The following is a 25,657-nucleotide window of genomic DNA, read 5'->3' on the forward strand; positions in this document are numbered from 1 at the left end:
TTAAGGAAGTTGCTTAATAACCAAATTTTGTGTGTGGCGCTGTAGTCCGACTTGCTTTTACCATTTTCGCCAACTTTGCTAAGCAGCTCGTTGAAAGCTCCTCAAATTGCTTGTAGGTAGTGGCTGGCACCTATTGATTTTTGGCAGATATTTAGCATATTGACAAATTGCCAATGGGTAGGTAGTATGTATGTATTGTCAAAATGTAAGCACACTTGTCACAAGCTTGTTGACCTGAAAAGTGTTCGCTGCTTGCTAGATACATATGTACGTGTAACTGTTGTCCACAACAACTATAGGTATGACCATTTTTGGTTTTCTTAGATTTTAGTTTTATTTATGTATGCTTTTTCTTTTTGTTCTCAACCAACTTATGTACGTATGTATTGATGTCGAGACTTTTTTCTTGGAAGCCAAATGGTCATTTCTTCAATTGTCTTCGGTAATTAAAGCAACAGAAGCCTTGTTCTGGTAGCAGTAATAAATTAAAAATTATAAATGTTGTCCGAAAAAACGAATTTAATTGAACGGGAGAGACATTGAAAAATCTGCTCGCACGCATGTGGCGCTGACACAAATTCTTCGGACGTGAGCTAAGAAAGCTTGGAATGCAAATATTCATTTCAATTACTATTTTATATTTTTAAGAAATTCATACAACGTTAGGCGACACTCAACTCATAAATCGCTGAAGAGACCTCATTTAAAAAGTTGAATTAAAATTTGTGTTCGCAAACATACAGTGAATCAAAAAAAAATCGCACGCTTTTTTTTGACAGTTTTCGAATATGCTCAATGCCAATTTTTTCAGTTACTTTATAAAAAAATATAGTAAATCCCATAACAAATCAAAGTTTTAAACCGTTTAAAAAATAATTTGTAAAAAAGAATAAAATTTCATAAAAATTTTTAATTTATTAAAAAAACATTTCATTTCATTAGCAGTTTTGTGGTTTTGTTTTTTAGTACAATAAAGTACAAGTTTAACACTATGTAGAAAGACCGAAAAATCGACACACCCTGATAGATGGACCGAGATAATTTAACCCAACTCTATTAAAATTAATTTTAGTTACAAAAAAAAATATAATTTGAAATTAAAAACTCTTTATTTATAAAAAAAATCATTTTCATTTTCAAATTCTTATTTTAGTAAAAAAAAGCTCGGTTTTTAAATGAGCCCATTAACACTAGAAAGACTGAAAAATCTACATTAATTTTAGTTACAATTTAAAAACGTCTTACTCATTTTAATAGTAACCTAAAATGTAAATTTTTATTTTCTTATTTTATTAACAAGAAACAAAATTTATATGCATACAATGTGAATGACCGCTATCCGTATTTTTAGGTAGTTGTACTATTTATTTAATTTATTATTTACGAATAAAATAGGAATGATTTTATATTAAATTTTATGCATTTTTAATAAAAGTCAGGAAATATTGGCAGTCAAATATATAAATGAGTCAAATGACCCTTGTCCTTCTTCAAGTGTTAAAGTTAGTAAAACAAAAAATTCATAAAAAATTTCAATTACTTCTTTTAAAACTTTCTCGAAAATTTTTTCGCTAATTTTATTTAAAAGCGTAGTCCATATTTTAACAAGATCTACATAAACAACGTGTCAGACTTTGTAAAAAATTAGTTAAGCTACACTACGTAACACTGAACAAATATCTAAAACTTCTCATAAAAAATTTTAATCTTAACGAAAATTGTTTGCTTTTTTCTCAATTGTGTACAAAGTTTTAAATCTTTATTTTTATACAAAATTAAAGAAAAAATCGCATAAAAAATATTGTCAAAAATTAAATGTGCCAACACTTTTCTAATCTACTGTAGGCATTTTAATAGTAATTTCTAATTGTTAAATTTTTGAACCACTTTTGGGCTCCAGTTAATTAGTTTCAATTATTCGACTGTCTCAGTTATTGAAATTAAAGTTTTTGTTTTTCTCTTAAAACATCTACATAACACTGTAGCAGAAACAAGAATTTATTTTAGCAATGGCAAACATCTACAGAACATATCTGTGAAGCGAAGAAACAAAGTCTAATTCAATTAGCTATTAAACTCAAATTTGATTTCATTAACTTGGGTACATGCATAAATACATTAACAAATAACAAATGTATGCCAGAATCAAACCTGATCATACTTGCGTAGCTTATAAGCATTTATTTTCAAGTTAAAATGTTGTTAAATTAAATACACGTGTCGTTAATATTTTATGAACTTTCTGTACATTGAATCCTGCCCAAGGCACTTAAAGGCGAATTGGTGCAACTTATTGTATTTATTTTCGATTAGTGGATACTTTAATCTACAATGTTGGGCTGTTTTATAAATTGTATTTGCACTGAGAAACATTTAACTCTCTTGGTCTGTAATGGGTGGTGATTATAGAAATACGGCGCTAGTAAGACTACAAATTTTCTCTTTAAAGTTTATTTGATGAGTCCCCATACTGAGGTTCACTTTATTGGTCTGCTATGAAGCTTCGTCAGCCGACCATTATATCTGGATGAAAAAGGAAGCCCAACATCATCGGACAAATTCACAAAGTAATGCACAAATAGGCTAAGTCCTCCATCCCAGAAATATCAACAAAGAAACATGAAGCATTCCTTCACCTTACTAGCCACGAAGTAAAAATTGTTACAATCTATCTTATTGGTCACTCAATGCATGGCAATGAAAAACTTTTCAAGTCTGGGGGTTGTTAACTCAGGCGAGAGCAGGTTGTGAGGAAACAGTAGAATACATTATGAGCCCTTACTAGGCCCAGACTTCACCTCGTAGGATCACAGTACCTAGAGGCACATGACCTAATAAATGGCATTCAGCCAAGGGACCTCTTAGTAATTCTAAAAAATTGAGGAAGGTTACAGTAAATCTTTCTCGGTTGGCGATAACTACATACATAGGTCGCCTACTCCCTACTCTAAATCGAATTTAGTCTTATTAAAGTCTTAAATAAATCCGCCTACTAAACTGTAGCCCAAGTTTTTCGCAACGCTAAATAATGCTCTTGGCTGAGCCTTCTTGAATATTCTGGATGTTATAGGTACACAAAATTGTCCAAATATTAAAAATAAAAAATAAAATGAATAAACAAAATTCTATGCTCCTTTGACCTATAAATATTCGTAATTTCAAAACTTTTAAAACAGGGTCCAATCGGCCGCTAATAATAAGAAACTCAGTGCGATCGCAGGTCACTTTTTAATGGAGGCTTATAAAATTAGCAAGAGACCAGTTGATCCCGATCTGGGCTTTTTTATTTGTTTGTATTGAAATTTTTACTGCAAACTACAGAAAAAGTTGCAATTTTGGAAAAATTGATTAATAAATGTTACATAATAAAAACTTGTTGAACAAAATTTTAGTGTTCCCCAAAACGAAAAAAATTCACAAAAAATTTTTTAATGTTATGCAAAAAAAATTCACCAAAATTAATTTATTTAATTTTTATTTAATTTAGCGTATGCAATTTTATAGATCATTAAATTTTAGTATAATAAAGTGTTGCAAGTGGCTAAGAGTCCGCGTTTATTTTTAATAATTTTTTCTCTAACTTTTCGAGCAATTCTGCATGCTACATGGGAAATAAAAGCAACTTGTACTTTATTATACTAAATTTTAATGATCTATAAAACTGCGTAGCCAACATTTTTCTAAAAACTGAATAAAGAAAAAATGGCGAATATTTTTGTACAACATTTACATCTTTTTTTCAATTTTTTTAGTTTTGCGGAAACCCTACAATTGTCTTGAACTAATTTTTGTTATTAAATTGGAACCGGAGACTCGATTTTCTTCAAGAAATTTCACCTGCATTTTGCACAAAAAAAAATTAATATGATCAAATTGACAATTGTATAAGCTCCATTAAAAGAAATTAATCAAATTGATTGAAAAATGAAGGCTCCAATGAATTATTAACAGTAACTGCCAGTTTTGAACCACTGTGCAGTGGCAACCGGTACCTAAGGATATATGTATATTTACTTTTCTGTTTTAATATAACGCTTCTATGAAACCTTTTAAAAAGTTACCCATTTATTTTTCATTGATGGTGGAGATGCATAAATATGTAGTCATCACCTTGCTGTGTAAGAAATTCGAAACGGTTTTACAACTTAACAACTTATATTTGGATATGACTCAGCCAATGTGATTAATTTAACTGCTATTTATGCTAAAATAACAATTCAAAAATTAAATGAAAACAATAAATATTCAATACATTAATAATATTTATATAAATTTAAAATATGCATTAACATTCCCACAGCAAATTTGCTTAAGCCGAAATGCGTGACAACATCAAACGACAATACATAGACGGCTCTGTCATTGCAATGCAATTGCTTTCGTGTTATTCACTAATTAGATTTTCAATGTCCACCGCTAAATGTGCACTTTTCTAATCTTAAATAGTTGCATTTTATTGACTCTGTTTTTGTTTTTTTTTTTTTTTTTCTTATAAAAAGTACGAAGTTTTTAACTCACTACTAAAAATAAATTCTAACCGGTCGGGCGCTATACTTGATAGCCCTCAGTAGTAAAACTACAACAACAACATATACAACTTCCATAACCACATATGTATGTACATATGTACGTACAATAAATATTGTAAACTTGACTTTCAGCTTCAATTACATAAGTAAGGTGAGCAATATGAGTTCGCTTTTGAAATCTTGTGTAAATGTTTGACGAAGATATGTATATGCATATGTATGAAATATATATAAATTTTTGTATACATATATGGATGTACATACATACATAAGTACGTACGCAGTCATATAAAAATGTCCATATTTTATTTAGGTTTGTATGTGTTTCACATTAGCACATGAGTGTAAATGCATTTTGCTGTTGCACTTCAAGCTTTAGGCAATCAATCAATAAAGAATTATCGAGATTTATTACATTTCTCAATTGATTTATGATGCGCTATTAAGAAAAAATTTGATTTTTTTTTGTTTTTAAAAAGTTTAGTATGCAATTTCAGTGTTTTCTCCCTGAATAACAGTGGGTCGGAATCAAGCTCAACCAAAAGCTCTTAGCACTTCGAATTTTCTTGCGAATTTCTTTTCTATTAGATTCTTATCAATTTTATTTTCATGTTGTCTTCTAAGAAATTTAAGTTTAAAAATTAAAAAAGCGTTAAATAAATATACAAGATAATCGAGTTTTTATATTATTTTATACTGAAAACCTTATCTCTTCAAATAAATTGGTAGTCCAGGTAAGCAGGAAGCTTAATCAAGCAACTCCTCATCGCCTGGACATAAACGAGCAGAGGGATTTATCTCCCAATCACTTCGTGCCAACCGCGCAGAAATAACTGGTAATACGAAGAGTGCCGCGCAACAGCTGCAGAAAAATACGCAGCATCCCAGCCGGACTATGCAGAATATGATTCCCAAAAAATGCCTTTTAGGGTATTCGTTTTTTCACAAGAAATTAAATTCTGTAGGAAAAATTAGAAAAAATCAATAAATCCGAAGGAGACTAAGAGCTCTACGAAGCTCTCCAAACCAACAACAACCACCTCATGCAAAATTGCCTACTTAAAAAAGCGTTAGCTTAGGGCCATTTTCTCAAGTAACCGGTAACTTTAAAGCTGATTTTTTATTTAAAAATTGCATTAAAATTAATGATTGTGTCCAAATTAAAGCATTTTATTATCGGTTTTAAATTGGTTTACAACCAAGAAACATACACACATCAAGTTAGAATTAAAGATACAGGTTTTCAGAAAGTGGCCCTTGCTGTGTTTCACGTCAGTATAAAAGCGAATTAAAGACTTCATGTTTTTGGAACTACTTCTGAGTGGAAAAAGAACCGTGCTATAGGTGCATTTTGGAAGCAACCAAGTCCGACTGGGATACCAAGCTAACCTGCATAGAATGGTGACAGGCGCGACAAAAGAGCGATACCGGGAAAAAAGAGGGAAGAAAGACAGACGCCTTTTCGAGAGAAATAAGAGGTATTAATATCAGAAAATAAGGCAGCAATAAAATGATTCTAGGACCGGAGCTAGGCTCAAAACTTTTCAGCCCACCCTCGTAGGCTCCTCCTCTCTTGCTTTTACTAATTAAATCAATATTAATTGATTCATTTTATGTAGCACACTTATCTCTATTGTAGGCTATAGTTACTTATTGGTCCTTTATTTGCTTTTTTTTTGTTTTACTCGTATTTATTATGGAACATTTATGCTCCCTATGCTATTTACCTACCCACTATAAACCTAACAGATCTTTTGTCGGTATTTCGATACAAAATAATTTCATCGCAATAATTTTATATGCTAAAATATCGAGCGCCATTAAAATAGTATTTCCGTTAATTTGCTGTACTCTCAGCTGAGCTTAGCACATTGAAACCGGCTTTAATGAAAATTTATGGCGACAGTGTGGCAGCGTAAACAATTTCAAGTTTTATTGTTTTCGAGTTTTTTCTAAATCGCATTGAAATGACTTGGTTGTAGCTTGAAAGCAAATATAATAAGCAATTGTGCTTTTTTCCGCTACATGGCTGTTTAGATTGGCGAATTTCACTTCTAACAAAAGTTAATAAATATACGAACTGATGATCTCATTCTATGTAGGTACAAGTACTAACAATAACAGTTAGAAGAATAACAACATTTTTATTACACAACTTTAAAATGTAAAAGGTGTTTTACGTCGCTATTTATTTTTTATTTTTTGCTAGCAAAGACCGCATAAAATTCGCAACAAACGGTTCGCGCATCAATGCATGCGCCGCCTGAACGTGTTGAAAATCGATTTACGCTTGCAAGCCGACATTTTAGCTGGTTTTAGCTCGACGCAGTTACTTGCATATTTATTTATGTAATATAATACTTAAATAGTAAAAAAAAATCTCAAAAATAATATCTTAACACAACTTATCAAAAGGCGATTGCATCGAAAATGCCCAAAAATATTTTTTTTTTCGTTCGCTTCCAGACGAGCACTAAGCAAAAAGTGTAGCAAATAAAAGAGGACATCACATAAAATACTCGTGCAAGTTCTGTTTCGTAGCCTCTAAATAATGGTCATATGACATGCTAAAATAGGGTGTATGCTTGGCATACAAAAATAAGCAAATATTTGGTAACAAAAAAAAAAAAAAACAAAAAAGGAATTTGCTAGTTTTTAAGGAACAAGTTTGAAAAGCACGCAGCAAAAAAATGTATAACACAAACTAAAATCAGAAAATAAAAATTGATTTTTCTGCGACTTATCGCACGACGCCCTGCCTTTGTTTATAATACATACTTTTTTTTTTAAAACTTCATGGTTGCATGTGGCACAGTCTGCTGTCATGGGTGCAACTCGCACTTCAACTTAGTTGCCATACTTTTTTATTCCTATACATGCGCACAGCTCGTTGAGCAGTTAAGGAATTGTGTGCAACGAGCGTATTTGTGGTGGAACTGCAGTAGGCGTCTGAAAACCGGCTCATAATTTGTTGGATATTTATTTGCTGCTTCGTTTTGCCTTGCTTTTAATCCTTTTGCACAGAAAGTTTGCGAGCTGTCAGAGGCACTTAAGTGCATTAGTTTCGATATACACATGTATGTATGCAAATGAACTTATATACATACCTACATGTGTATCTATAGATACATAACTCTTAGCAACCCGCTATAATTTATATACATTAGGGTGCAATCAAAACAACATCAAAATTTTGAACGGGACGCTCCTTGATTTTGTTCTATGCAGAAAATAAAGCCATCGAAAAAAAATTCACAATTTTTTAATTATTTTTAGGGGTCGCTACAAGGTTTGGAAATTATTTAAATTCGATAGATTTTACATATTTTTTTATCATTGGAAAAATTAAAAAAAAAATGCAGGAAGTCCATATTAATTCTCACCTATACACGAATTTCTGCGTAGTTTTCAAGTTAATTATTAGTAATTCAGTGTTATTTGGAATTTAAGAAACAATTTAAAAATCCAGCATTCATTCCGAAAAAAGTTAAATAAGTGATAGTCTTTTTAGCTCAATATTGCCTCCTAAGCTCAAAGCGCATTTTTTTAATTTTTCTATGCTAACAAAATACGTCAAATTTGTAAAATTGCAATATTTTTAATTAGCGACCCCTAAAAATTATTTCCAAGTTTTGAAATTTTCGTGGATGTTTTTAATTTAACCGCAATGAAGGTGAGTCTCATACAAGAATTAAATTTTGACATTTTAAGAAGCGCCCTAATGTGCATGTGGTAAAAGCTCGTAAATTTTCGTAGTAGACCTAGTTAAAGACTATCCTCAAAAGGTGTAAAATGAAATCAGTGTGTGAAACTTCGCTATCCCCGGACGTAACTACACGAAACACGAAACCGTTTGGGCAGGGCTTTACAAGTATATAGCTATTCATGTGTCATTCAGTGAACTCACTGCTAAATAGTGTGACGTCAGTTAGAGAGGCACTCGAGGCTAGTCAGGAAACGTTTGACTGCCCTCTCTACCGCGTCTGATTATTTTCTTATCAGGCTCATTTGGGTTCCGGGCCATAGCGATATTGCGGGGAACAGCAAGGCTGACGACTTCACAAGGAAAGCCACCCTTGCAACGTTATCACCGGAGAAGAAGCATCTGCGGATACCTCTAACCTACTGTGGTGGTTCACTCGTGGACAGCTGCGCTCCATGTCAGCTCAGCGAGCGCTGGATGAAAACTCGGACATTCGTCATTTGCAAGATCCTCCTGGCCTATCGTGGATTTTGGTCGATCAAATGAGCTGCTTACGCTTGCAAAACCGCTGCTTTGGCTCTGGGTGGTAATATTAGCAATATTACCTGAATCCCTCCTGTAGCAACTGCCAAGAGGATGTTGATGTGGTGGAATCGCATCAGCACTTCATATGTATTAGACGGGATAGCCTTTTCAAAGCTAATGTGGAAAAATTTCGCAACACACTTTCTAGCAAAGGCTGAGTAGCTCTCTGCCAATAAAATTATCCGCATTCGTAACTTTGTAACGGACACGCGGTGTTTTGTCGATTAAGTAATAGCCTCAGTTTAGATTTGTGTGGTATGGTCAAAAAGGACAATCTCCTAGATGTCCAAGTGCGTCCCTTATCTGGGACAACCACCGTAACATAGACAAACATAGATTCCCAGGTCCTTTAAGGAGTTCATACAGGCCCAAAGAAGAAAATTTGCCTTAAAACTATTCCTTATATGTCCTTAAAACACCGGATCTTTTAACAAATCCGACTCTCTTCCCAAGACATGATATCTAAGCTACTGAGGTCCAAGAAGAAATGTTTCCCCAGAAATCTTGAAGTGCATGTTTCGTAGTGCGAGGCCGATTGCGATTACAGGGGAATACAAAAATGAGTAACGAGCATTTTAAATTCAAGTGGCTCTGACTCTGCTTAGAGCCTAGAGTGCAGTCCTTTACATATAGATCTGTTAACTGATGCACCCTTTTGTTAGCTGAGCTGGAGTTAGCCGTATCCAACCAGACTTCGGTTCGTCCAATGTTTATTCAGTATAGAAACTTAGCGCAGCAATTTTTAGTATTCTACTGTCGGACTAAAAAATATATAATTTCACACTCCGTATAAAAAAAATCTCCCTCAAATTTCCCATAATTTTCATTTCAACCATTACTTCCAAATATCGACCTTATAACTGCACAGTTGTAAAAGCTTTTGGTGGTGTCGTGGTGGACTTTCAACCTCCGCTTGTCGCGTTGTGTGAGGCTACATCTGCAGGGCTTAGATAATGCACAGGATGACGTTTGTACTCGTACCGAAGTTGTCACATCTCCCGCATGGATTTCAGACCAATCAGCCGCCCTTCGTTTCTACTAAAAAAAAACGCTGGAGAGTGTGAATTTGCATGTTAGAAAGGGGGCTCCTTGTGATCACATACCAGGAGCCCAACATGCATACATCAAGGTAAAGTCAGTGGCGACCTACATATGACCATGTAGTCAGTAGAAGAACCCTTTGTAAATAAAGGCTTCACCGTGGCTATCTTATCCAAAATCGAAAACGGCTTTTAACAATGTCAATTGTCAGATCTTTTGCAAGCTTGGGGTCAAAACTGAGCTGGTTAGGCTCATCTACAGAATGCTCTGTGACAGAACTGTCCCAGGCATAATCTCTCAGCTCTTCTTTAAATTGTGGTCTTAAATGACCTGCTAAAAGAGCTAGAGAGTAGAGGCTGCCGGGTGATAGACTATGATGCGGCACCTCTAGTGATGGGTTGACGCTAGTATACTATCTATATTTTGATCCAATGGTACTTGAACCTGGTGACTAAGTGGTCCGCGTACCTGGAACTTGCTGCAAATCTTAGTAAGGTGGGATTCGCTATGTTTACTAGGAAGTATAAGACACCCCACGCTACTCTACCCTCAATTAGAGGCATTCGCCTAGCGCTTTCCGACAGAGTTAAGTACTTTCTTCGGCTTGATTCTGGATAGGAGGCTATCGAGTAACCCCACTAGAAGGACTCAGTGGCTTTGTACTGCTATAGGTAAAAGCTGGTGCCGCTCCCTTTGGGAAACCATAGTTAGACTCTCACTGTTTTTTGGAGTCATCGTCTGGTGGAATTTACTAAAGCAGACATCACGTGCACAACAAACTGGTCTCATTGGAATCAGTGGGTCACTAAGTACAATTCCCGCCCTGGCTCTTAACTTCATCCTCAACATAGCACCCATCCGCAGGCAGACTTAGGTTCGCTTAACTGACTCAGGAGCTGGACACTCTTACATTCTTTAAGGTTTCGACTCCACTCATTGTGAGTGAACGTTAAGCGAAGACCCGCGGCATGTGCTACGTCAAGGTCTTTCGGTCCGGGGATGAGGCGAAGACAGTTTCGGAATCTCCTTGAGCTCACTAAGCCGCAGCTCTTAGTTCCGGTGTGTGCATTAACAGGGCATTTTTCGACTGGCATTTATCCGGGGAAGCGGGGAAACATTTTAATATTGTCTCTCAAACTTTCCATCTCTAACTAGACAGCGAGTAAAACATTTGGCTTCGTGTTTTTTAATTAGCCCGGCGGAGCCCTCCGGTATCGACATCTGGCGCCTCTAAAGCTGCGTACTCTGCACGCAGCGCCGAAATTCTCTTGAAGGAGTAGAACCACTCAAAAAAGGACTAGTTCTGCACAAATTTTCGCACAATGAAATTTAAGCCAGGATAAGAAGCAGAATGAAATGCACATTTAAGTGGGCTGGATTGTAAGGAAAATGAAAAACTACATAAATAATATAAAAGTGCTTTTTTTTGCACGTGAAGGCATCGGTTTTATACAAACACGTCTGTAGACGTAGGCGTTGATATAAAGCAAACACACGAGTATGTAACCAGATATTTATGTTGGCTGAGTTCTACTTAAATGGTAGAAAAGTGGAAGTAATTCAACGTGGTGTTATACTGGCGAGTGGGCTGTGCCACGCATTGAACTCTTATCATAAACAAATCAGAAATCAGACATTCTTTAACATTAACTGTATATCGTAAGTGAAAAATAAAATAAATTACTCAAGTCCTTACAGATGGCTAAGAATGAAGACCAGCAGAGCGATAAAAAAATTTAAAGATCTATTTCATACACGAAAGGTCAGAAGTGAAGGAAATTAGAAATTTTATGAACAATTTCTGCAATAAGGTATGAATCATTCTGCACTATTGATTTCTTCGACATTCACTCTCCTACAAAAGTGTGGACATGCGCACACACACACACCCTTTCAACGATTTCTTTTCTTCTTCGTTTTTAGTCAAATAACAATGGCGATGATGCTAGAAATGTAACTGTAACTATGTTTTAATTAGAAAATTACTTCACAGCATTGAGCTTGCGTGTAAATTGAAAGCTCATTCTAGTCAGTTATAAACTTGAGCGAACCATTACTTGAGCGAATTACGTAGTTACACATTTAGATGAAGATACACGTAAAAGCTTAATTATTTAATTGATTGTACGTGTTAAGCAGGTGGCAAAAACATTTCAAGTGGAATGCCAAAAGGTGGAGCAATTAAAATATAGTTTGATGTGAAATTTTTACGAGAGTTTGAGATTTTATTCATCTTTTGGGGTTTTAGAAAGAACTTGAATGATAGTTGGTGCTTTTAATTAAAATTTAAGTACTAAATTAGTTTTTACATTACTGAATATTACTTTGAAACATACGACAAAGCCGAAGCTACGGTAGGAGAAATTTAAAATAATTACGAAAAAATTTGGTAATTATATCCCTAAATTCGGGGAATGGCTGACCTCTCACTCAACCGCCTCGGAGTACAACAAAATCAAGCTGATTTGGGTCCCATTGCATAGTTACATGACTAGAAATTGCAGTTCTGTTGAATTGGCTAGGCAGGGCACTCGAAGCCATTACCTCGAACAGAGAGGGCATAGAAGTTCCGTTGGCAACCTGCGGTCTGCTGCTGGACAGATGGGCTGACTGTCGGCTCAGCAAGCGCTTTGCGAAACCCCCGACATGCAAAGTTGCAAGGTCCTTCTGGTCGTTTATTGACCGCAGGCGGTCAAGGGAGCTTCTGCAGCTGACTAAACGCCACCTCTCGTTTCTTACAGGTGTACTGAGCGGACATTGTCCTTTAGGGAACCCATGCCATGTGCGACTCAATATGGTCACGGATCCCTACGGCACAGCTGTATGGCAGGCGAGGAGGACGCATCTCAACGCTTCCTTTTCAGCTGTCCGGCATTCGCTACACTAAAGTTTTAGCACATCAATGCGCAGCTATCCGGAGTGGACCTCGGCTGCCTGCGGAAGTTTGTTGTGAGCACCCAGCGCATCTCTTAGTTTAACTCAATTACCGTTCGAAGTATTTGTATTTGGGCTGGGCAATTATTCGACTACTCGAGCAAGTGAGTTAATCAGTTATTCGCTTAATCAATTCGAGTAATCAAAATCTTGACGAGATTAATCGAGCTACTTAAAATACGATAGGCACAAATCGAGGCCTCAAACTGTCAGGACAACATTTAAACACATTGGCTAAACATCGTCCCAAAATAAGCTCATCGAGTTACACTGTATATTCTATTAGCCGCCATATTAGCAAAATGAAACTTCGAAAATTTTTCGTTTTCATTACAGAATTTAATCGTTAGCTCTTCAGTGAACTAACAAAGTTTTCTTTTGAATTCTCTAAACGTGCAAAAAACGTAGGGCGTTATTCATTGCGGCCTGGTAAAGGAAAGCCCTGCCCATTGACATTTGTCCAAATGAATTACCCAAAGTGGTATTTGTTTATTTAAAATTGTCAAATCATTCTCCACGAATGGTTAATCTTCTATAGCTGCGCTTTCGCAGCGAGGAGGACATTTTTACCCCTATTGCATTCGTCAATAAGCAATTTGACCGAATCTTAGGTAGTCAGCAGACTCAAGTAGCCGCTTAGAGGCATTGTACCCGCAGTCACTTGGTCTTCGATAATGACTTAACCCTTTCGATCCGAACGGGACACATGCGTCGCTGCAGAAGTTTGCTCATAACTAAATCAGAAACTACATATTGGAATTGGTTTAAATATCACCCGTCTGGTATTTTGAGTTTCAGATAATGATTCTAAATGATTTTTGTGTAGAAAACTTAGTTCTCTTCTGAAAATGATACTACTGTTTTTATGGGAAATACATACATATGTGTCCCGAAAGCATTTTCTAGGACCCCCTGGAGGGAGGGGGTGGTCCTTTTATAAGTGTTATAAGTGTTATATTTGTATAATATATCCCCAAGCTAAAAAGATAACTATAACCGAGATTTCTCTGCTGGTTTCTTTCAGAATCGAGAGGGTTAAGGACCTTCTGAAAATTAAAATTTTAATCTACAGAAGGTTGGTGTAATAGAAGGGTAGGGAGAAATGGTCAATTTGGCGGCGTTTTAGTGAAATTTTAAATTATCGAGCCCCGCCAAATGTGTTTGTTTTTTTTTTCTTTACAACTAACAAAGCAACGGATTTGATGTTTTGTTTCACTTCCAATATTTGCCCAGCTGTGAGTGATCAAACTTAGCATGTGTTTCAGCAAGTACATTAATTATTTTCGCGCTTTTTGCAGTACAAAGTACAAAGTGGATTAGTGGTTTAATTGAAATTATTAAGTATGTGTTAAATAAAAAAAAGTATGTTTTTGTCAGTTTGTTTCTGGTTGTCGAAAATCATATATTTTCTAATATTATTGATCCCTCAAATCATACAAATACAAAAAATATTTACCCTAAAATTGGTTATTTTTTTCCAAGTTATTAACAAGGCGCCGCCAGATTGGCCATTTCGCCCACAGTGCGTGGAGGATTTAAATACATCTGAATATTCAATGTTTTTTTGTTTAATTTCTCAAGGGAGCAAATGGATGACCCTGTAGTTTTAATTCGTGATAAATACCCAAACGCTTTCAAATTATGTCTGCTGTGCTGCAAATCCCTTTCCTCCGTTTCTGTATGAAAATAAGACTTAAAAAGGCTTAACTCCATAATACTTCAAGCGTGACCAAACTGCGTTACTACCAACAAATAAATTATTTAAGTCATAGACAAGTCGATAAACTATTTCGGCTCGTTTGTTTTTTTTTGTTTGGTTTCCATTTTCGCTGTGTCATATTTAAACAATGCACAGCCAAAAGTCTCGTGGGTCGTTGATATTGATTATTCTCATGAATTTATGTAGTTATTTTCTTGCACTAACAAACTTACTGCAACATAGTGCGCTTGTTTGCTTACCAACACGATTTCTTGGGAAATAAAAAAAAAAAGAAGGAATTGTAGACGAAAAACAACAATAAAGATAACAACGAAAAAATCATGCTGAAACGAAATGATATTGCAGCAATAAAATATTGCCAAACTAACGAATTCAATTGGCTTGTAATGTGAGTTAACGTGCCATATAAAAAAAAAAGTACTAAAAAGGTAGTAAATGTAATAAATTATCTTTTTTTTTTTATTCTTTCCAGCTGCATTTGATTTAGTTATGCTACAATTTTTTCCAAAATGTTTAATAAGAAATATTTATCATTGTTGGGCTTTTATTGAAATTGAAAAGCGTAACTACAGTTAGCTTAAATAAAACCGCAATAGAAAATGCATTCAAAATCATTGACCGGGTTTTTTTCTTTTGTTGTTGTACATATATGTAGTAAAATGAGGAACTCATTACTTTGCCTTGTAATTAAATAGTATATTTGAGGGCATAATTAAGTACAATTGCTTTCTAATGAACAAAAACCGCATCAGCATGTGCAGAGTTAATAGAGTACGCACTAAAAAGTACATATTGTAGGTACATTAGGGTGGCCACAAAATCCATGTGGGGGGAAAAGTAAAGTCGGAATTTGCATGCTCTCATCCGCTGGGATTGTTTTATACTAAAAAAAAACACTTTTTCTAGAAATGGTGTAGAATTCTTGAAAATCAAAACTTTTGAGTGGGAAAACCCTGTTTCTCCTCAGGAGATTCCAAATAATAATATCTACACAATTATTTATTTAACCATTTTTTCATAGTCACTATATTTTATAGGGCCGCCCAAAACCCAAAAAATGTAATGGGGGTACCAATAAAAATCTTTAGTATTAAAAAATTATAAATAAACAATTGAGTATTATTATCGGAAGTCTCCTGAAAAGAACCAGAGTGTTCCTATCAAAAAATTTTGATTTTCCAAAATTCAATACTATTTCTACGACAAGTTTTTTTCCATATATATATATATATATTTTTTTTTTTTATAGAACAATCCTAGGAGTGAGAGCCTAATGTATATATACCGCGAGTACAACAACATGCCAACATTTGCAGTCAATGGAAATGAATGAAGCGCAACCAATGGTGCACACTTTCGTTACAAACCGCTGAGCAATATAACATTGAAAATGGTAACCTAATATTGTTAAATAATTTCAGCATAAATAAATATGCGTAACTACATACTTAGATAGTTAAATGCATAAAGCATAAAAATCACATAACTGAGAGGCAGGCATTCGACTTTGTCATTCATAAAAAAAAAAAAATTGTGATTTATCTATGAAACATCTACACAAACGATTCCGTGCTTTTTGAAGTCACGCTTAGTGAATTTTAGCAAAAACTTCGACTTGTTAGCACATTCTCGACCAAGACTTATGATGTAGCTGCAAGTGTATACACACATACATACATATTACTGAAAACCATAAATTTTATTTATACAAAAAATTAGCAAATCCTTTGTCATCCGAACTGTGTGCGAACCCCTTTATTAATTTCTTTAATTTTATTATGTATGTAGATTTTATTTATTTGCTAAAAAAGTCGCTTTTTTACCCACAGCAGATGATGTCATCTCTGTTGAATTTTGTTTTTCTATTTGTTCTTGTTTCCTGCCAACAGTCGCTAAATTCGTAGTCTATTGATTTATTTAATACATATTCTACTAACTACTTACATACATACATATACATACATATACAAATTTACAGCTGTTTGCACATAAATTATAATTATTGAGTAAACAGGGAACACCCACAAGGCCCTCTAATGAAAAAAATACATTTTCTGCCAAGCCAGCAATTTTCAGCAGAGCTAAATATTTATGTATATAAGCCCAATAAATCTTTGAAAAAAGTGTGATGAGCAGACATTTATGGTGATCTCAAAAAGAACAGCTTCAACTTCTACCCGCTTAGCCTGAAGCCCTTCTGACACTGAGTTTGGCACAACGCCGTCTCAAAAATAAATTCGACAAGGTATGACGGAAATTCGTTCCAAAATACATCATCTTCTCACCCTGTCGGAAGAATCAACCAACACCACCAAATGGTAATTTTTCATAAGCGATTACGTATTCTAACTCTATCTAGTTCACTAGGATCGACAATATCTATTAACCAAAATATGAGCATTTAGCTAAAATTCGTTTTTGATTAACAAAGATTTTATTAGCATTGGAAATGAAGTTAAATAGAATAAAGGCAACGAGTACTTTCTTTAAACATATACATATGTTGGTAAAATTTTAATGCTAAGTGTAGAAATCACACTTGCTAGCAAGACTTTATTCAAATTAATGTATTAATATCAAATAACATCGATTGAATGCTACTTTGAAGTACTCAGTATCGATACTTTCAAAAATCGGGTACTGTCGTTCCTTTTTGAGAATCAAGTTTTGAGTACTTTTAGCATCGATACTGCCCAATTGCATTTTAACGGAGGAGAAGCTCGGCCAAACACTATTATATGTGTAAGCGCCAATCCATTTATTGTTATGGTAATTCACTACTTCGTCCTGATTGATGGCTGTGTCAACCGATTCAAAGGAAAACAACTACCACGAAATAAATTTTGAATGGTCACATCATCTTCACTTCTGGTTTCTGTATCGTACGTGAGATGTAGTATGTATATGTATACATAAGACAAAATTTTTGTTTAAAGGGCAGATAAATTTTAAAACCTATTTGAGGAAATGCTCCTTAGACGGATATTTTTGTTCTCGAGTTTTTCCAAGACTAATGCTGAATTTCCACTAGGCATTGAAATGGCGAAAAATTGGTGCTATTTAAAAAATTCCCGATGGAAATGAACTTAATGACTTTTTTTAATGTAATGACTTGAATATTTTTTAATGCCAAACTTTGCCATTACAATTTTTGCCATTTAATGTCTAATGAAGTCCAGCATAACACAAAGCAATGTTGTTATTGTCAGCCTATTCCTCTGAGTCATTTATAAATTTCCTCCTTTCCGAATCATCTCAGCATTAGGATGGACAGTAAAATCTACTCCGCCATTTTCGAGTTATTAGTTTTTAATTTCTCGGCTTTATTTAGGTCTGTTTTCACTCAGGATGGATGATCAAATAAACAAAAGGAAAGAAGAATTATCCAAATCGGTCAAGTGGTTCTATAGTTTTTGAAAGAATATTGGGGTTTTTCACAATATTCTCGAGCTTTTGTGAGATTAACACACATCTATATATTTCTATCAAGTTCCCTATGCGACAGAGGTCGATCGTTCTTTCTGAGTAGACGTGCATAAAAAATATATATAAATATGTATATATGTCTGTCAGGTACAAATTTGCTTGATGCCACGAAACCAACAAAATTTTTGCAATTTCATGAACACTGGAAATTTAAAAACTGGTGTAAGTATGCCTCTCAACTGCCTATTTTAAAGATTTCACTGTATTCAAAAATCGCAATTTCTACTAAATACATGCTAACTTATATAATTTACCTCTTTTCTCCCTTATATGACTGTCGTATTGGGAGTTACTGCGTGCGAAATTAATCGCTGCCATTGTAGATTGGAATTCTTGGTATTCGTCTTGAGTACTTTGTTGTTGTAGTGTCTGATATCCTGTCAGACTCTTACCGAAAGTACTGCTGGCAGTTGTCGTTGAGGGGTTTGTCGTCGGTGTATGTATTGCACTTGCACTTGAACTCGGACTGTGACTCTGACTCACACCGGCTGCTGCCTGGCTTGGCTTCACATGTGTGGGCACAATAACCAGATCCTTGGCAGCCACACCCTCCGTATCTGAGTCGTCACTTAGTTCACTTCTTAGTGGGCTTTCGCCCTTCGATTGTCTAATCGTCGTACCGGCGATACGCACATTCGCACCGGATAAAGCTAAACCGGTTGGGCGCGGCGACTTCCCGGCATTAACTTGACGCTGTTGTTCCTCATATAATTCACTACGTTCTTCACTCGCGTGCTTACTACTGGTCACTTTCGTTGTTGTTGTTGTCGTTGTCGTTTTCTTTTTTCTGCTGACAACTCGTTGCGATTCTTCCGCGGAAGAACCGTGCGATTGGCTCGTCTCTAATGTACTAGCCGTATGCGTCGTACCAGTCGCTATTTGTCCTGTCGCGGTTTCGCCTGTTGGTGTACTGATTTTTACTACTTTGCTTGGAGGCGTTGTTGTTGATTCCGTCATTTGCCATGGTGCTTGTTGATGATATGCTTGCTCTTGTTGTTTTTGTTTTTGTGTTTCCATAACCATATTGCCTACACTGCTTTCGGTTTGCATTTGTTGTTCCTGCCGTTGCCGTTGCTGTTGGTAATACCGTTGGCCCGACTGTTTCGGTTGCGTTTGCTGTTGATGAAGCTGCTGCTGGTGATGGTGGTGGTTGTGGCGGTGCGTGCTACCAACCGTAATGTCAATGTTACCAGGTGACGTTTCCATCGCAACGTTATACAATGTACCTGAAGCATGGCCACCGCCGCCGTCTGGACTGCGTGCCAATTGACGTATGCGCGCTTGCACCGCCGAGTCAGTAGTGTCGTAGATTTCGTGATGTGTGCTGGATTCGTTAGTTTCATCCTCCAGACGTATTAGTATACGGCGACCACCCGCTGTCATGTCGACAGTGCGGGGTGGCGTCGCGCTTGTGCGTCCGCTTACGGAGCGTGGCACGGAACCTTCACGCTCGCTTTCCGAGGACTCAAAGAACGGGCGATTCTCGCGCTGCGGTGAGCAACGTGGTGACACATAGCCTTCACCGTGACGAAATATTTTCTCTTCGTGCTTGCGCCCATCACTTGTCATGGACGATGTTACAATGGTACGTACACCATCGACAGCATGCAGCTCACGCACTGTCTTCTCGGACTCCAAAAATTGCGCAGTTGCGCTTTTCGGATCACCAGTAGTGGTTGGATTAAACGGTTGTGCGCGACGCGTTGTTGTGCGTAGTGTAACATTAAAGGGGCTGCTAGTAGTCGATGAGGTCTCTTCATATTGCTGCGAGCTGGTCGAGAGATCCTTCTTCACTATGCGATGCGTCGTACGCAGTGTCACATTGAAGGGACTTAACGGCGGCGCCTCATCAGCGTCCATATAATCCGATTCATCGCCTGGACTTAACCTGGTAGTCGTGCGTAGTGTCACATTAAAGGGCACAGCAGTGTAGTCTTCCTCCACTTCCACGCGACGCGGCGATGCTTGTGGCGTATGACGTAGCTGCACCTGTTGGAATGCCAGTTTAGCAGCCTCGGCCTCAGCTAGCCCACGTTGCCGTTCCCTACGCAAACGTTTCTCAATCTCCAGCACATCAATATCAAAAGGATTATCCAGCGGCTCAGCAGCGCCAAAGGCATCGTGGCTTGTATACTCTGCAGTTGGCTTCGAAGTTTCCACAAATTCGCGACGAAGCTCTTCAGCGCTTTCGTCCGGTGAACGCTTAAGGCTGCCGCCCGAGGACCAAACCTTTTCATACTCAGCCACTTTTTGACGCAAGCGGTGTGACGGTGTGGTCGGCGTATCCAGCTCTTCCTCTGCAACATATTGCATAGAACTCGAGCTGGAGCTACTCTCATGGAACTCGGTGGAATGGTGTATAATTTTATGCGAGGTATACGTGCGCGTGATTGTCGATGACTCCAGCTGTTCACTTAGTACGTCATTCTCCTCCTCCTTCTGCTCAACAAAAGAGCTGGCTTGCGGCGCAGCTGTTTCAAACGTTGGCGATGCGGTGGAAGGTGCATCAGCTGTGCGATTTAGGCGCCGCGTGCGTGCAGCTGGAATGGGCGTAGGTGCTGCATCATACTCCTCCAGTTTGGTATTACGGGCTCGACCCACAACAGCAGCTGCTGCTGTTGTTGCAATGGGTGGGTCTTTATTTTTTCCTGGGTCTTTGTCCATGACATCGATATGTTTATTGTAGTTGTTGTGCTTGTCATGTATGTCCAGTCGGCAGGACAACACATTGAGTTGGTTGTCTCACGGCTTACGTTGTTGTGTTGTGTGTGTGTACGTCGCACAGCAATGCCCAGACAGTGTTCAATGTAAAATGTGTCTCGGATTGAAACTCCACATGCAAGGAAATCGATTTTTCTAACGAGCACTTAACGCGATTCGCCTGACTGACTTGGTATATGCGTCTGCAGGAAGGAGTTTTCGTTCCCACAGCACTCGCTTGTGGCTTGCGCGTGCCAAAACAAAATTTAACAAAGATATTACAACACAAACTTGGACTATGAAGAAAATTTAATTGCGTCTTGGTGTGCTAAGCAGCACCGCGTCGTGGATTATAGATATGTATGAATTTACGTTTAACAAACACAATTCACTTTTTCCACTCACTTTTTTCACGTTTTGCGCACCCTTTCACTTTAAGGGGCTCTCAAATTTTCATTCATTAATTTTTTTTCCAATTTCTCTTGATTTCTTATTCGTTGATTGATAAATTTTTTCCCCAACAATTTTTCAAAACTACAGTGCAAGTGCTGTACATATGTATGTATGTATATTTTTACCGTAAGCTTAAACGGTTCACATTAAAATGCTAATTCACACAAATGGCGTTCGTTTGAGTAGGTAATTGGGTGGCCTTTTTCACAACTACTTCATACAATCTTTTTTTTTTTCCTTTCTCAAGGTGGGGGTATGCAAAAAAAAAATATTAAGTAGAAAAATATGTATGTATGTACTAAATGATTTTGTGCGTTTTTTCGCCTTTTCGCTGTAGATTATTTTTCCAATCCGTTGCAGTAGAAAGCCGGTTCGATACTGAAATCTAGACTGGCCAGCTAAACCTAATGAGCTGCTTGCGCTGCTACACCTTTTTCTCGTTGCTCCAAAGCGAGCGCTAGCGACACGAAGGCACAGCTTCATTTGGGAGCACAAGCTGGGAGAAAAAAAAACATTGATTTTTGAATGGAAACGAGACGTTGAGCGTCTCCAGCACGCCACACTATTACTAAATGCATATATTTGTACACAAAAACGTAGTATTTAGCAGTAGCACAGAGAGAGCATCGGTATTTTCGACTGAGCTTCTTACTACGTTTTACGTTCGGCTACCATCGCCACTATCCCATCACCACACCACACCACACCACCGTAATATCCGTAAAATACCAGCACAATCTCGTTGAGAATTGGCGTAGTGGACGCATGTTAGCTGTGAGCTTGTGAATCGCTTGTAAAACTGTGCCATCGCAAGTCGACTTATTAGGAGGGTTGATAAGCCCAAAAAGAGTACGTACTCTATACGCCAACTCTGAAGCTCTCTTTACTTGACTTGTTGGCGCGCTTTGTGGGCCAATGCATGCACGCTTTGTTGGTGAGGTGGTTTTGTTTTTTATATGTGACATCATCATCGTAAACATTTCACGCACATTGGACGAGCATGAAAAAAGAAATGAAAACGAAAACTGCGCTACACAGAAAATAAGTGGTCTATTCAGATATAGGTAATAAGTAGAGCTCGACTTTTTCTGTTAAAAATAAGCCTAAAAATATGTACGTACCAACATAACTTTAAAGGGTAGTATTTATGTGTAGGCCTATTTTTTAGCATAAAAATCCGAGCTCAAGTAATAAGAGGTGCCAAGTTTTAGTTTCTTACTTAGCGTTTTACTTATCTCCTGACCAAAAAGTATCCGAAATGTCAGATTTAAATAAATAGCTTGGGTTTCGTCAGATGAGCAGCCCTGGTGATATTTACTTGGAGTCTGCAGAGACCGTTGCGATGGTCATTATCTTGAGCCCAACAAACATTTAGGTTTGAGCTCAACTTGAGGTTAAGTTGACAACTAAAGTATTTTTCGAAAGCCCCTACTTCAGAATCTGGTTGAAGAGCGTCCTATCTTAGAATTTGATTTAATAACGCCTTATCTCAAAAAATGGCTAAAGAACGCCCTTTTTCAGAATTTGGGTGAAAAACGCCCTATCTCAACAAATGGTCTCAGCCGCCGATATAATTAATTTACAATGAGATAGGCCGTTTATGAGCCAATTGCTGAATTAGGGCGTTTTTCAACCAAATGCTGAGATAGGGCGTTCTTTAATAAAATTCCGAAATAGGGTGTTCTTGGAAAATTTGCTGCGATAAGCCGCGCCGCATTTTTGATTTGTGATTTGATTTGTTGGACAAATGAAAATAAAATTTATTTGCGGTTTGATTCAGCGACCAAATAAAAAGCAAATTTCATTTTCTCGAAAATCGTGCTTGCGTTACATAAGAAAAGTGGTTTTAGTTCGAAAATCACGAATAAAATTGATTTGCTCAACAAATCAAATCGCAAATAAAATTAATTTTTTTGTATTTGTTCGACGAATGATATCACAAATAAATTTTATTCGTGGCCATCGATAGTTTCGATAGTCGATAGTCACAACCATCGATAGTATCGATACTGTCGATGTTTTCGATAGTTAAAAACTATCGATACTATCGATAATCCCATCGATAGTTTTCCAGCTCTACCTCATTGTGAAAAATTACTTGCACTGGACACGACGCTCGCAATGAGGCTTTAGGATTTGAATTCAGGATTTCAATTCAGAAATCAATTTTTAATTTGAATTTGGGATTTGACTAATTAAAAATCACGCAAGCCTGATTTCTTGAATTTCCCTTTCACCGCCATGCCGGACAACGGCACCTTGCCCATTAACGGTACGAACTTTTAAGGTGCATACCCACAAATTATATTCTTCGATCATTTTCTGTGTTCGTCATCAAAACTATGTGGTCTTATCCGAAGATTTCTTGCACCTTACATTGGAACTTTTTTTACTGGTCCCAAACCCGCGCACCGTTATGTACGTATGTATGTATACAATTTCATTAAAGAAGATCGTCTTTATAACGCCACGTAACAATATATTGAAGGTATGTATTTGTATAAGTTCATACATATGTATATGTATATGTACATATTTGTAGAGCACTACACTATCTGCGTTCACTTATTGCAAATTTACTAACCTCGCTTTATTTACCTACAAAAGCAAATCTCAAAAAGATCTCTCGAGATAAAAAGCGTTCAGCACTTGGGGCATTTAATTCAACAATTGATAAAAGTAATGCCAATAAAACCACAATACAGTTTCGCAGACAGAATTTAATTCTATAAACATAAGTACATATGTACTTACATACATTAACATTACACTTTCGTTATTGTACAAGGTCAGTTTGGATACTGGAATACCTACATACATTCGTAAATATTTACAAAAACAACAATATGTCTCCATATCCCCAAACAAGCCCCCAGTACAGCCATTTACAATAAAAAACCAACACTTATAAAAATAATATACCAGACTTACATGTACGTATGTACATTGGGGTGGTCCAAAAAAAAATAATAATGTCGGAATTTTAAATGCTCTCACCCCTTAGATTTTTTTTCACCCAAAAAAATTATGCCGCTGCTTTTTTTTGGATATCAAAAAATACTTATATGTCGCTCAAAGTGCTCAAAGTTTTCCATGGATTTTATATGGGGAAAAAACAATTTTTCGTAGAAATTATATAGAATTCTTGAAAATCAATATTTTTCGTTCGGAAATTTGTTTGTTTCTCGCCAAGAAACTTCCAGTAACAATACCCAGTTATTTATTTAACCATTTTCTGTTATCAACTATTTTTTATAGGACCTCTAAAACGACAAAAAATGCAATTCGGTACCCAAAAAAATCGTTGGTATTAAAAAATTGTATAATAAACAATTGAATAATATTCCTGGCAGTCTCCTGAACAGAATCAAAGTTTTCCGATCGAAAAATGTCGATTTCAAGTATTCTATATCATTTGTATGAAATTTTGTTTTTCTCCATATAAAATATAAGGAAAACTTTGAGCGCTTTGAGCGACCACTTAAAATTTTTTGATTTCAAAATAAAAAAGAGGTATAATTATTTTCGGTTTAGAACAATCCTAGGGCATTAAAATTCTAAGTTTACTTTTTCACATGCATATTTGGACCAGCCTAATGTACATACTCGTGTTTATATAAAATCAATAAAACAAAAACACCCATTGCTTTATGGGTCATCATTTATTATTAACTTTTTTTGAATACAACTATTACAAGCGTACCCCCAACATATGTATGTATATATGTGTATGTATGTTTGTACCTGCCCTTGTTGGTTGACATGAAAACATAATAGGTGGCGTTAACTAATACACAAAACGTCAACAGAGCAAAACTCGAAAGAGAGCACAAAAGAATAAGCAGAAACATAACGTCACTCGAGAGGTTTTGTTGTTGTAAGTATTTACAGTCCGCTTCACCGGAATAAGTGCATACTTTTTTTCTGCGAAATCCAAGCAGTGTCATTTTTAAGAATGACTGTTCCGAAGGGTGGTGGAAAAAGGAATTTCCTCTTATACTTTGTTTTTTCTTTTTTTACATTTTACCTGTTTTTTTCTTACTCGTGCGGACCATGGAATACTCACCATCTTACCTGAGGCCTTTCAGCCAGAATAAATGGATCCAAAATGTAGATATGGGCGGGATCTAACTTACAGACACCTAGATTACTGCAAGTTTTTTTTTCAAGCTGAGATCTATGAGAAGTTGTAAGCCAAACTGCGTCTAAGGTATTTATGTTAGGTGTGTAATATCAGGCGAACTAATTTGGATACGTGCAGAGTATTGCGACCGCTCTGAACACAGTGCGATCACATCACGTATAAAATATATAAATATATTGACGCTCCAGGGATTGACTCTATACCGAATAAAGGCGTCACTCAATCTGGCTAAGCATTTACTTGATTGATACCAGAAGGAGATTTGATGATACCAGAAAGATACTTTACATCAATTTGGAAACTACAAAAATTGATCTTGTGTCCCAAGCCATGGAAATGAACAGAGGATCCATTTAGCTTTC

The 25,657-nt window shown here is 36.5% G+C and overlaps 1 protein-coding gene across 4 annotated transcripts in view; it reads right to left on the minus strand.

Annotated features, from left to right (window-relative positions):
• Msp300 (Muscle-specific protein 300 kDa) overlaps window positions 1-21,599 on the minus strand; it is a 232,951-nt gene extending 211,352 nt beyond the window's left edge. For 2 of the 4 annotated variants that reach the window (XM_017622295.1, XM_017622287.1), the window contains exon 1: window positions 18,253-21,537. In XM_017622295.1, coding sequence (XP_017477784.1) covers window positions 18,253-20,662 — 2,410 coding nt within the window. In that variant the 5' untranslated portion in view covers window positions 20,663-21,537. Of the gene's footprint in view, window positions 1-18,252 lie in introns of all 4 variants that reach the window. The other 2 variants (XM_017622314.1, XM_017622305.1) reach the window with 1 other exon arrangement.
• Window positions 21,600-25,657: the final 4,058 nt, after the last annotated feature.

The sequence above is a fragment of the Rhagoletis zephyria genome, unplaced genomic scaffold (genome assembly GCF_001687245.7).
Source record: "Rhagoletis zephyria isolate East Lansing unplaced genomic scaffold, Rhagoletis_zephyria_1.1 Rzeph_scaffold_00047, whole genome shotgun sequence".
NCBI classification, from domain to species: domain Eukaryota; kingdom Metazoa; phylum Arthropoda; class Insecta; order Diptera; family Tephritidae; genus Rhagoletis; species Rhagoletis zephyria.